Raw genomic sequence first — 14,536 nt, forward strand, 5'->3', positions numbered from 1 at the left:
AGAATATTCAAGATAGGTTTGAGATGAGAAAAAAAGTTTCAAAGGGGGAGCTTACTGCTTAAGGGCACATGTGAGCAAGGGAAAAGAGGTGATTCCATCTCTGTGGTCCTGAGTGTACCATAGTGCTGAGTGTACCTATGTTTAATAAATGTTTTCTGGTGTTTGAGAGTCTCAAATTTTTAATAAATCAATAATTGATGCAGATCTCAGACATCTCCTGTTCCTCCACGAGTCACTTAAATCCAGGGACCTGGAATAATGGACATCAATCACTATACCTGAGTGACTATGCTGAGATCTGCATTCACGGTGAGCTTTAGAGAATACTAGGCCACTACACAGAAGAATATCTTTGGCATTTATGCAGATACCATTGCCATCTGAGCAACCAGCCTTGGTGTTATATTTGCATTAATTCTTCCTGAAAATAATGATATAAATTTGAGTTGCTAGAGTGAGACTGGTTCAGAATAAAGTAAACAGTCTTAAATTTGGCATCACCCAATAGTTACTGCTGTCTGGTCACTCCTTTGCTTGAGGCACATGCCCCTACCCTTCCTCAAGTCCCCCTGTCTAGTGTTAGCTGTTCCGGCAGCCACTCCCTTCTATTAATACCATCCTAAGCTTGTCAGTTTTCTGGTGATAACCAAAAGTTATGTTTCTTGCCTTCTTTTTCACTTAGAAATACCATTTAAATTTTGATGAACTATCTAAGAACTAGCAATGATTAATGGGAAAGAATTAGGTTAGGTACTGTATGAGGTGGTTGTGGAATGTGTGAAGAGGCAAAGCAAAGCTTGCATTCAACATCATCATATCCATTAGGCCTAGCACAGTGTCTGATGGAAAGTACTTCGTAATTATTACTGTTGGCTAAATGCATAGTAGTATTTATTGCTTTTTCATGCCAGAGTTTGAAAAATTCTCTTGTTGGCTTACAATCAGAAGACATAAAATAGAATATAAATGATCAAAGAATTAGAGGCATAGGAATCAAGATGGCAGAATAGGAGGACATGGATTTCACCTTCCATTACAAACACATAAAAAATCCATCTGTATGTGGAACAGTTCTCACTGAAAACTACCTGGGACTAGCAGAAAGCTTGCTTGCTTCCATAGCAGAGCGGGGGAATTCCTTGGTGGTCCAGTGGTTAGGACTTTCTGTTTTCACTGCTGAGGCCTGGGTTCAATCTTTGGTCCGGAAACTAAGACCCACAAGCCACACAATGCAGCCAAAACAAAAATAAACAAAACCAACAAAGCAGGGTGGAAAAGGCAGATCGAAAACCATGTGGCTGGCCGACTGGTTTCACTGACCACCCTGGCACATTCTGCGACCTGAACCAAGTGAATGCTCCAGCACCGTTCGCCTTGCGTTGCGGCTCCACACTGGAGTGACGGTTCCCATAACCGAGCAAAAACCCTGGCCATGAGGTGCTGCGGTGGCTCAAATCCTAAGCAGAGTCTGAACAGGGAGGGGCAGCCATTGCTGGTGACTGTACGGCGGCCCATCAGAAGCAGACCACGTCTCTGATGGTGGCTAGACAGACATACTCCATGCCGCACTCTCCATGAATACCCACACTGGCCCCTCTTACTCTAACATTGCTCCCCTCTGAGGCTGAGGGTGCTCTCGTTGGGAGGAAGCAGAACATAAACTTACAGAAAACAAAGCCAGCTGGGACCAGACCCTCAGGGTTTCAGCTCCAGAAACTTGGGACCTGACCCCGCCCCGATAGGGTAGTGACAGCCACTAAAGAGAGGGGCAGAACCACCTCCCCCCGGCCCAGACCCTAGCCCTTCCATTGCCAGCCCCATCTTCTACCAAGGTGACCGCTGCCAGCACACCCTGAGAAAAGATGTGACCTCAAATCCTCTCTCACCAAAGCCATTGGGCACAAACAGACTGTATAAGGGCCCCCTTCAAGACTAACAGTTAACTGTTTCACCTAATTTCATAGAGTCAGAGAAAGATGAAAAAAAAAAAAAAAATGAGAATAGGGAGGGCAGGGGAATGAATGATGGAGTTCAGACGATTTTTCAGGCAATGAAACTACTCTGTATGATACTAAGATGGTAGATACATGTCATTATAAAAAGATTAAAAAATGGTACATGCTCAAAAAAAAAAAAAAAAAAAAGAGAGAAAACAGAAGAATTTTTTTCAATTGAAAGCGCAAGAGAAAAGCCCTGAAAAAATAAACTAATGAAACAAATAAATGATTTACTAACTAAATAATTCAAAGCATTAGCAATAAGAATTCTAACTGAATTTGGGAAAAGAATAAATAAACACAGTAAGAATTTTAACAAGGATCTAGAAAACGTAAAAAAGAATCAGTGGGAGCTGAATATAGAAGCCGAACTGAGCTGAAACACGCTAGAAGGAATAAACAGGAGACTAGGTGATACAGAAGAACACATAAGTGATTTGGAAGATAGAATAATGGAAACCAGAATAGCAGAAAGAAAAAAAAAAAATGGAAAGAGTTTAAGGGGTCCTTGGAAACACATCAAACATCAACATCTATGTGGGACCCAGAAGGAGAAAAGAGAGACAGAGTGGAGTCGAAAATTTATTCAATGACATTAGAACTGAAAACTTCCCAAGCCTAAGGAAGGAAACAGATGTGCAGGTATAGGAAGCACAGAGGGTTGTAAATAAAATGAACACAAACAGACGCATACAAAGACGCATCATAATCAAAATGGCAAAAGTTAAGACAGAGAATCTTAAAGGCAGCAAGAGAAAAACCAAAGCCATACATAAGGGAATCCCATAGGGCTAAGCAGAAACTTTGCAGACCAAGAGGGTCACCTCAGATACCTGTCAGAATGGCCACCGTCAAAAAATCTACAAATAAATTCTGGAGTGGGTGTAGAGAAAATGGAACCCTAGTACACTGTTGGTGGGATTGTAAAATGGTGCAGCCACTATGGAAAACAGTTTGGAACTTCGTCAACAAACTGATAATAGAACTACCATATGATCGAGCAATTCCACTGCTGGGTATACATCTGAAGACAGTGAAAACTCAAATCTTTTTGCTTTCATTTTTAAAACTAATTTATTTTTAATTGAAGCATAGTTGATTTACAATGTTTATTAGTTTCTGATGTACAGCAAAGTGATTCAGTTACATACTTTCTTCATACTCTTCTGAGGGACATTTTAGCTACTTCCAGGTTTTGGTATTGTAAATAAAGTTGCTCTGAACATTCACATACATGTTTCTGTGTAGATGTAAATTTTCACTTCTCTGGGACAGATGCCTAGGAGTGTGATTGCTGGTGGGGTTGATGTTTAGCTTTATAAGAAGCTGCCTAACTGTGGCTGCCCATTTTACATTTGCACAAGCAATGTACAAGAGATCCAGTTATTCCACATATCCTCATTAGCATTTAGTCTTGTCACTATATTTTGTTTTAGTTCTTCTAGTAGATGTGTGGTCATATCTTATTTTGGTCTAAATTTGCATTTCTCTAATGACCAGTGATGGTGAACATCTTTTCTGTTGTTGGTTTTTAATCTTTCAGCAAAGACTTCACCATGATAACTGACCGAGACCACATGTTCATTTTTAAGCTTGGTCCTGATGAAAATCCCTCCTCTCTGTACTCTCCATGGGAGATGGCTATTTTTCATAAAAGTCTTTGCATCCCCCTTTGCTCCAGCACTACCTGGGGTGAACACCAATAAGGCTATTAATGACAAATAATTTTCTGAATAGAAGCCCTGTGTTTGGAGACAGTGCCTCCAGGTGACAAACATTGTTACAGTGAAAGAATTAGTTGGTACGTGTCTGAATACATTATCTCTAGATGTTTTTGATTTTAACTAGATTTCATTTTTTGTTGTTTTGTTCAGTTGCCAAGTTGTGTCCAACTCTTTGAGACCCCATGGACTGCAGCATGCCAGGTGTACCTCTCTCCCATCATCTCCTGGGATCTGCCCAAGTTTATGTCCAGAGGTTATTTTATACTGTAGGGCACAGATCGGCCTCAGTGAGAAGCTCCGTGATGTAATACTTGGGAGTTAATCTTTAGAATGAGTCCAGTATACATTTAATTCCTGGTTTTGCCATTTCTGAACTTGGTGACTTTGGGCAAGTTATTTAAACTCTCTAAGCATTAGTTTTCTCATACAGAAGATGCGGATAATAATGGCAATTACCTCATAGGATTTTTCTGAAGATTATCTGTTTTAGTCATCTATGGTTGTGTTACATGTCATCCCAAAGCTTGGTCCAACAAGAATTATTTATTTCTCATGATTCCGTGGGTTGACTGGTACTATAGATTGAATGCTTGTGTTCCTTCAAAAATTCATATGTTACAGCCCCAGCCTTCAGTGTGCTAGTATTAGGCAGTGGGGAATTTGGGAGGTGATTAGGTTATAAGGGCAGAGCCTTCATGAATGGGATTAGCACCCTTAGAAAAGTGACCCTGGTGAGCTCTCTTGCCCCTTCCACTATGTGAGGACACAATAAGAAGGTGGCTGAATATGATCCAGGTTCAGGCTCTTACTAGACACCAAATTTTGATCTTGGGCTTACCAGTACCCAAAACTATTGTGTCTCTTTAGACATTATTTCTATGACACATTTTTCTTTTTTAAAAGGTCTAGGCCAAGCATTTTGTAAAATTCTCAGGTTCTTGATTTGTTTATTTCTTCATGATGCCACATCATTTGTTTTTCTCTCCCCTGTATTTCCCGTACACATCATTGGGAGGTTTAGAGGCTTGGTTATTTTCATTTTAACAGTTTTGACAAGAATATATCATAGTTAATGTTGTGTATTTGATATTGTGTCACCCAAGGAAACAATAATGTCAGGTTGTTCCAGTGTTAGTGAGAGTTAAGATGGTGAATACTAGATCACATATTTTCATCTTTATAATCAGTAACTAATCAGTAGTTTTAGATCAGTTAGTTATTGCTGCATAACAAACCATCTCAAAATTCAGTGGCTTAAAACAACGATTATTTAGCTCATGATTCTGGGGATTTGAAATCTGAGTTTAGAAAGCAGCTCTCCTGGTTTCAGTTGGACTTCCTCATTTATCTGTGGTCAGCTGTGGGTTGGCTAGGTGGCCCCGCTCCAGGGAGTTGATGCACTGTTGCCAGTGGCACCTTAAGTCTCTCAGTAGGCTAGCCTGCATTATTCTCATGACACTGGTAGGGTTCCAACAAAGCAAGTGGAAATATGTGAGGACTAGGCTAGGAACTGACATACTGTCACTTCCACATTCCATAGATCAAAACAAATCACAAGTCCAGTTGAGACGCATGAAAGTGAAAATGTTAGTCATTCAGTTGTGAGTGACTCTTTGCAACCCCATGGACTGTATATAGCCCACCAGGCTCCTCTGTCTGTGGAATTCTCCAGACAAGAATACTGGAGTGGGTAGCCATTCCCTTCTCCAGGGGATGTTCTTGACTCAGGGATGGAACCTGTGTCTCTAGCATTTCAGGCAGATTCTTTACTGTCTAAGCCATCAGGACTCAGTTGAGATGTATAGGATAGGGAAAATAGACTCCATCTCTTTATAGGAGACCATCAAAGTCACATTGCAAGAGGTTTGGTTACAGGAGAAGAACTGGGACAATTTTTTAACATCCACTGGTGATTCCCACCTGAATCAGTTATCACATTGTGCCAAAAGAGTGATTTCTTAATAATCTCTTCTATATTTTCTCTCTAGCATTCATCTTTAAAAAGTCTTCCTTTATTTTCCTTTCCTCTCACTTTTGAGCATTATTATAGATAACATTTAAATCATTATGTAAAAAACATATATTCATAACAATTCAAGCAATATAGAAACACCTAAAGTAGGAAGTGAAAACCTTTTGTAGTCCTACTTTCTAGAGGACCCCATTGTTACAATTTTGTATACATTCTTTCATATGTATATATAAATTTGTATAATATGTATGGGATACAAAAATGAGATCTTACTTTACACAACACTCAGATTTCAGATATTTTTGAAATATCAAAATAAACATATTACATTAATTAAACTACTAATTAAAAACAACAAAGTGGCAAAACACTTTCCTCAAAACTTTTTTTTCTTCCTACATTCTTCGCTTTTCTTAGAAAGGTGGATTGTAAACCCAGCATTGTAAATCCACCAATCACCACTTCCACGTCCAATTAGCCACTAAGTCCTATTTAAATCCTGTTACTGTCCTTGGATTACATCTTCAACTTGGCCCCCTAGCTACTTCTCAGTTTGCTGACTCCTGTCATCCCCAACTTCACCTCCTGCTACTCGATCTTTCTGCCTCAGTCATGTCAGATTTCTTTCAGTTCCTTGAACTCACCGCACTTTTAATGCCTCCTAGATTTTGAACATCCCCTGCTTATCTTCCCTCCAGCCCGGCCATGCCTGACTACATCTTATTCATTTTTAGTTTAGATAATACTACTTCAGGGAGACCTTTTTTCAGTCACAAACTGATTTATGTTTTCCTGTTTTGTGTCCTATAGCACTTGAAATTAATGTTTTCATTCATGGTCAGATTATAAGCGTCAAAGGGTACAGTAACTGTGTCTCCACTGTCCACCACTGTATCCTCAGGGCTGGCATAGCATTTGGCACATCATAGGTGCTGAATAGGCTTCAGTGGGAAAGAATCCGCCTGCAATGCAGGAGTCGTAGGAAACGCAGTTTCAATCCCTGGTCCGGAGATCTCCTGGAGGAGGTCATGGCAACCCACTCCAGTATTCTTGCCTAAAAGAGTCCCAAGGACAGAGAAGCCCGGCGGGCTACTGTCTGCAGGGTCACAAAGAGCTGGATACGATCAAAGCAACTTAGCATGCATGCAGGTACTGAAAATATGTTATTTAATGAAAGAGAATAGAATGGTATTCTGAAATATTGGGAACTGATACTGAGTAGGGCCCTGTGGAGCTCCTGGGCACAAAAGCCTTTTCTCTGTGTCCCCCATTTCTTTGATTATAGGAAACTGCCTACATTCAGCCTCCATGACCTTTGCTGAGTTTAACTGGCAGATTCAAACAGTTGTTAATTAGAGAAGGGAGAGGATGCAAGATCAGGGAGAAACAAACAATTAAGAGGAGTGATAGTGCAGCCTCGGGGCAAGATCATAGTTCGCTATCAAGGGATGCACACAACAATCTTTGAGCTGTTTTGTAAATACAAAACCTCCACCACTTGGGAGGAGTTAATGGCTAACTACAGTATGTTGTCCACAAGCATGGAGACCTCAGATTGGTTGGAACCAGAAGGTTGATGATGCTGACTCCTACTTAACCTTACCATCAATCAATCAGAGGAATGTCTATGAACTGATCACACCCTCTTTGAACCATTACTATAAAATTTCTAACTACCCTCTTCAAATGGGGACACAGTTTTGAGGGCCTTCGGCCACTGTGGTCCCCTTGCCTGGCAAAACAATAAAGCTATTCTTTTGTACTTTGTCCAAACCTCTGTCTCTGAGATTTAATTTAATTTTGGGGTGCAGAGGCTGGATTTTGCTTCATAATCAGGGTCACAATCCTATTTCCAACCATTTTCCTCCTCCCTAACCTTTCAGTTCCTGCACTGTCAATGCTCTGCCTAGATCCTCTTGGATCCTTGATAAAACTGTCTGCTTTTTATTAGCCAACACCTGCGGCTCTCTTAGAAGTACTATCATTGGGTGATTAGAATTGCTTTTTTTGAGGTATAACTGACAAATAAAAATCCTACATACTTAGGATATACAACATGGTAATTTTTAATTTTAATTTAAACAACAATTCAGAAATACATAGAAGTTATTCTTTTTCTGTTGTTGTTCACAATTAAACAACATGATTTTGACAGGGACAGAGTGGGATAATCAAACAGTTAGCTCAGAAATCCCATTAGGGGATTATAGATAGAGAGGGAATTTTAGGGGGTCTTAGGGAACCACAGTAAGTTAATAATCACTAAGAAAGCAAGTTTGTTAAACCACAAAACCGAGCAGACTCGCTTAGCAACAAACCACGCAGCACAGCATGAGACATGCCCCCAAACAATAAAACAATGGGAGCATGAGACCCCCATCCCACACAGTGGGCTCAGTAAGCTAATGACCCCTAGGATATGCTCTCTGCTCACATAAAAAAATAATTTATGGAAAGATGACATTTCAAAGTAAAGACCTTCATTGTACCGAGATTTGAAATAATTTTTCCATAGGCCATGACAGTTCTGGCTTAATCATGTAGGAATAATAAAACTCCCCTGCCCAACCTGGAGGAGGAGCTGATGACAGAAGTATGATATCTACTCAAGAATGAGGAAGAAGATGGTCTTTCCCCCCCTCTCTACTCTTCCTTTGATTATAAAATTGTAACCCACTATGTACTCACGACAGTGTAATGCTCACCTCCCCACTTGTAAGCCTCATAAGTGTACTATTCTAATAAATCACTTCTTATCTATTACTTTGCATCTCACTGAATTCTTTCTGTGCTGAGACACAAAGGACTGAAGCTCCCTGAAGACCCCCTGAAATGCTACCTGGTAGCTTCAACTTGATATGCATATATATTGTGCAGTGACTACCACAATTAAATTAATTAACATCCATCGCCTCACAAAGTTAGCCTTTTTTTTTTTTTTTTTGTGGTGAGTTAAGATCTACTTAAGATCTACTTTCTTAGAAAACATCAAGTACATGTACAGTGTTATTAACTACGGTCACCAAGATGTTCTATCTCTGGAATGTAATCATTTTATAAGTGAAAATCTGTACCCTTTGACCAACATCTCCCCATCTCCCCCAGCTCCCAATTCCTGGAAACCACTGCTCTATTCTCTGATTCTGTGAGTTCAATTTTTTAGATTCCACATATGAGACCATTAAGTACTTGCCTTTCTGTGTCTGGCTTATTTCACTTAGTATAACTTCAGGGTATATAGCCAAAGGAAATGAAATCATTATTAGAGCTGCTTTGCTTAGGGAAAGGCAAAAGGAATTGACCGGGAGTTTACATTCCTTCTACACCAACTCATCCAGTCCTCAACTGCTGCAGAAGTATGAAAGCCCCACTCCTTTGACTCCAAGTTGGGATAAACTCTAAACTCTGAGCAAGAATCTACATTCCAGAGGTCTCCTGCAGGATCTGGCTGAAGTCCAGACTTTGCATGGGATCTCACCTTTTTCTGTCTTTCTTCTCTCCCTTTCCTGCTTCCCCAGCTCCCTTACTAGTTTCTCTTGGGCGGGTTTTCTTCCTACCTTCCTTTCGTTTCAAGAAATCAGGATATATTGTTCCCATGAGCCACTTCTAAATTTAATTTTTAATAAAGCTATAATTGGCACATAGCATTATTTTAGTTTTAGATGTTCAACACAATGATTTTTTTAAATTGAGACATAATTGACATACAATATTATATTAGTTTCAGGTGTGCAACATGATTTGATGTTTGTATAGGTGTGAAATTATCATTACAGTAAGTCTAGTTAACATCCTTCACCTCAGTTCAGTTCAGTCACTCAGTCGTGTCCAACTCTTTGTGACCCCATGGACTGCAGCATGCCAGGCTTCCCTGTCCATCACCAACTCCTGGACTTTTGAGTGGGTGATGCCATCCAACCATCTCATCCTCGGTCATCCCCTTCTCCTCCTGCCTTCAATCTTTCCCAACATCAGGGTCTTTTCCAATGAGTCAGTTCTTCGCATCAGATGGCCGAAGTATTAGAGCTTCAGTTTCAGCATCAGTCCTTCCAATGAATGTTCAGGACTGATCTCCTTTAGGATGGACTGGTTGGATCTCCTTGCAGTCCAAGAAGACTCTCAAGAATCTTCTCCAACACCACAGTTCTAAAACATCAATTCTTTGGCGCTCAGCTTTCTTCATAGTCCAACTCTCACATCCATACACAACTACTGGAAAAATCATAGCTTTGACTAGATGGACCTTTGTTGGCAATGTAATGTCTCTGCTTTTTAATATGCTGTCTAGGTTGGTCATAACTTTTTTTCCAAAGAGCAAGCGTCTTTGAATTTCATGGCTGCAGTCACCATCTGCAGTGATTTTGGAGTCCAAAAAGATAAAGTCTGTCACTGTTTCCATTGTTTCCCCATCTATTTGCCATGAAGTGATGGGACTGGATGCCATGATCTTAGTTTTCTGAATATTGAATTTTAAGCCAACTTTTTCACTCTCCTCTTTCACTTTCATCAAGAGGCTCTTTAGTTCTTCTTTGCTTTCTGCCATAAGGGTGGTATCATCTGCATATCTGAGGTTATAGATATTTCTCCGGGCAATTTTGATTTCAGCCTGTGCTTCATCCAGCCCAGCATTTCTCATGATGTACTCTCCATGTAAGTTAAATAAGCAGGGTGACAATATACAGCCTTGACATACTCCTTTCCCAATTTGGAACCAGTCTGTTGTCCAATTCTGTTACTTCTTGACTTGTATGCAGGTTTCTCAGGAGGCAGGTCAGGTGGTCTGGTATTCCCATCTCTTGAAGAATTTTCCATAGTTGTAATCCACACAGTCAAAGGCTTTGGTGTAGTCAATAAAGCAAAAGTAGGTGTTTCTGGAACTCTCTCTCTCTCTTTTTTTTTATAATCCAACAGATGTTGGCAATTCCTTCACCTCACATAGTTATGATTTTGTGTGTGTGTGATAAAACTTTTTTTTTTCTTCTATTTTTTGGTTACTATTGGCATGTGAGATCTTAATTCTCCAACCAGGAATTGAAACTGAACCTCCTGCAATGGAAGTGTGGAGTTATTAAGAAATCCTTTGGGCTGCCAGGAAAGTCCCTGATTAAAGTTTTAAGATTTACTCTCAGAAACTTGCAAATACTAAAGATGATTAATTAATTGTTAACTCTAGCCACCATGTTGTACTTCATATCCCCAGGACTTATTTATCTTATAACCGGAAATTTGTAAATTTTGACCACCCTCATCAATTTTCCAACCCTCCTACCCCCTGCCTCTGGAAACCACCAATCTATTCTCTCTATCTGTGAATTTAGTTTTTTTTTTTTTTTTAAGATTCCATATACAAGTGAAATTATACAGTATTTTTTTTTCTCATTCTGACAAATCACTTTGCATAATGTCCTCAGGGTCCATCCATGTTGTTGCAAATGGCAAGATTTCCTTCCTCTTAAATGATTTTATAACATTCGATTGTACACATATGTATCACATTTTCTTTAAAAAAATTTTTTTTAAATTTATTCGGTTGCACCAGGTCTTACTTGAGGCACATGGGATCTTTGTTGTGGCATGCAACATCTTCAGTTGTGGCATGCAGGATCTAGTTCCCTGAGCAGGGATTGAACCCAGCTTCAACACTGGAGGCATGGAGTCAGCCCCTGGACCATCAGAGAAGTCCCTATACTACATTTTAAAAGTCCATGCACCCATCTCATTAGGACTGGTTCAAATGAATTCTTTTTAATGGCTGAGTAATATTCCATGGTGTATATGTACCACAGCTTCCTTATCCATTCATCTGCTGATGGGCATCTAGGTTGCTTCCATGTCCTGGCTATTATAAACAGTGCTGCGATGAACATTGGGGTGCACGTGTCTCTTTCAGATCTGGTTTCCTCAGTGTGTATGCCCAGAAGTGGGATTGCTGGGTCATATGGCAGTTCTATGTCCAGTTTTTTAAGAAATCTCCACACTGTTTTCCAAAGCGGCTGTACTAGTTTGCATTCCCACCAACAGTGTAAGAGGGTTCCCTTTTCTCCACACCCTCTCCAGCATTTATTGCTTGTAGACTTTTGGATAGCAGCCATCCTGACTGGCGTGTAATGGTACCTCATTGTGGTTTTGATTTGCATTTCTCTAATAATGAGTGATGTTGAGCATCTTTTCATGTGTTTGTTAGCCATCTGTATGTCTTCTTTGGAGAAATGTCTGTTTAGTTCTTTGGCCCATTTTTTGATTGGGTCATTTATTTTTCTGGAATTGAGCTTCAGGAGTTGCTTGTATATTTTTGAGATTAATCCTTTGTCTGTTTCTTCATTTGCTATTATTTTCTCCCAATCTGAGGGCTGTCTTTTCACCTTACTTATAGTTTCCTTTGTAGTGCAAAAGCTTTTAAGTTTCATTAGGTCCCATTTGTTTAGTTTTGCTTTTATTTCCAATATTCTGGGAGGTGGGTCATAGAGGATCTTGCTTTGATTTATGTCGGAGAGTGTTTTGCCTATGTTCTCCTCTAGGAGTTTTATAGTTTCTGGTCTTACATTTAGATCTTTAATCCATTTTGAGTTTATTTTTGTGTATGGTGTTAGACAGTGTTCTAGTTTCATTCTTTTACAAGTGGTTGACCAGTTTTCCCAGCACCACTTGTGGATGAAGCTGGAGCCCCTTATACAGAGTGAAGTAAGCCAGAAAGATAAAGAACATTACAGCATACTGACACATGTATATGGAATTTAGAAAGGTGATAACGATAACCCTATATGCAGAACAGAAAAAGAGACACAGAAATACAGAACAGACTTTTGAACTTTGTGGGAGAATGTGAGGGTGGGATATTTCAAAAGAACAGCATGTATACTATCTATGGTGAAACAGATCACCAGCCCAGGTGGGATGCACGAGACAAGTGCTCCGGCCTGGTGCACTGGGAAGACCCAGAGGAATCGGGTGGAGAGGGAGGTGGGAGGGGGGATCGGGATTGGGAATACATGTAAATCCATGGCTGATTCATATCAATGTATGACAAAACCCACTGGGAAAAAAAATAATAATAATATTAAAAAAAAAAAAAAGAAAAAAAAAAAATAAACTCATTTCCTACTTGAAAAAAAAAAAAAATAAAATAAAAGTCCATGCACCTGTTGATGAATACTTAGGTTGTTTCTATATCTTAGATATTGTAAACAGTGTTGCAATGAATATGGAGTACAGATATCTTTTCAAGATAAGTGATTTCATTTCCTTCAGATAACTATCCAAAAGTGAAACTGCTGAATCATATGATAGTTTTACTTAAAAAAAAAAAATGTTTTTTTTTGAAGTCAACAACTTTACTGGAAATCACTTGTCTCATAGAAAAAGGAAATGTAGCACCAGGTCAGGTTGTGTGAAAAAAAATAAAAATAAATTTGTCATGGTTGCTCTATCGACAACTGGGGCAGGCTCTGCCGGGTATCAGGTGCAGCAGTTGCACTTGTCCGAGGCCCCTTTGCAGATGCAGCCCTGGGCACGCTTGGCACAGCCCACGGGGCAGCAGGAGCAGCAGCCCTTCTTGCAGGAGGGGCACCTGCAGACCTTGCAGGTGCAGGAGCCAGCACAGCTGCAGGAGCCGTCCATGGGGCAGGAGCAGTTGGGGTCCACTTGGAAGAAGGGCGAGATCCGAGGTCCAAAGCAAGTGTAGAAGAACATCCCCCGGCCCTGTGGGAGGTGTACTTTAAAATTTTTGAGGAAACTCCACACTGCGTTTTTTTTTTTTAATAGTGGTTGCACCAATTCACATTCCCATCAACAGTAAACAGGATTCTCTTTTATCCATACTCTCATCAACACTGGAATACATTTTCTTAATAAATCACCTGAATATGAAGTTTTTGTCTCAGTCTGCTGTTTCTGAGTCAGGGCACTTGACCTTCCTTTGACTTCTTCCTTCCTTCCTTCTTTCATCCAGGTCTCTCTTCAGGTTTCTGTTCAGGTACCATCCCCTCTTTGAGGCTTTCCTGAACCCTAATATAAACTAGCATCCCTCTGCTCTTTCCATCCTAATCTTGTTGCTTTCCATCTCAGTATTTGCTCCATTCCTCTTTCATAGCACTAAGGACTCTCTGAATTACATACTTAGCTTTGTGTTTATTGACTATTTCCCTGGTGGCTGCTTCATGAGGGCAGGAGCTTTGTCTTTTTTGTTATTGTTGCTTTGGAACACAGCCCCTAGTGGCACTCAATAAAAATCACTTAAATGAATTATTACTCTTTACTAGAGCAGGGAAATGTAATAGTAGAAATTTTGGATCAAAAGAATAAGATAAAAATTCTACTGTTAAAATTTATATTTTCCTGAAACTTTTCTGTAATCTTTAGAACTTTGCATATTTTTTTGGTTTTCTCTTTTTTCATTTTGCAACTATTTGTCAGAAATAAATATTTTATTTAGTGTTGTATGGCTTCCTTATAGGAACCCCAAGTTCTTCCTGAGAACTTAACACCACTTTGGATGGTACAAATGAAAATAATTTGCAATGAAAAGAAGAATGGAGTGATAGCTGTAGTCCTTGTTTTCTGCAAGCTAGCTCTATAATCTTGGTCATCATACCCTTTTTGTAAAATGACTGGGTTGGGCTGGATCAACTGTTCTCAAACTTTTGTGTACCAGGTAGATGAAAATTTCCTGACCCAACCTAATAATTTTTAATTCAGGAGGTCTGGGGTGGCCCTCAGCAATTTTCTATAAATATATTGAAAAATAGAATATTACCTGCCATATCAGTAACAAAGGATGTCATAGTCATCAGTGATTGTCGCCATCAGCTGTAGTGAGCTGGTGAGCCCTGAAGGAACTCAGGAAG

The 14,536-nt window shown here is 39.8% G+C and overlaps 1 protein-coding gene across 1 annotated transcript; it reads right to left on the reverse strand.

Moving 5' to 3' along the window:
- Positions 1-13,148: 13,148 nt before the first annotated feature.
- On the reverse strand, positions 13,149-13,382 carry LOC133066850 (metallothionein-1B-like). Its single transcript, XM_061158248.1, has one exon. The coding sequence runs from the start codon at positions 13,380-13,382 to the stop codon at positions 13,149-13,151; it is 234 nt and encodes a 77-aa protein (XP_061014231.1).
- Between the last annotated feature and the right edge of the window lie 1,154 nt (positions 13,383-14,536).

Source organism: Dama dama, chromosome 12 (assembly GCF_033118175.1).
Source record: "Dama dama isolate Ldn47 chromosome 12, ASM3311817v1, whole genome shotgun sequence".
NCBI classification, from domain to species: Eukaryota; Metazoa; Chordata; class Mammalia; order Artiodactyla; family Cervidae; genus Dama; species Dama dama.

What these genes read in the sequence shown, in the direction of transcription:
- LOC133066850 (XM_061158248.1), bottom strand. Translation starts at nt 13,382, where the DNA reads ATGTTCTTCTACACTTGCTTTGGACCTCGGATCTCGCCCTTCTTCCAA.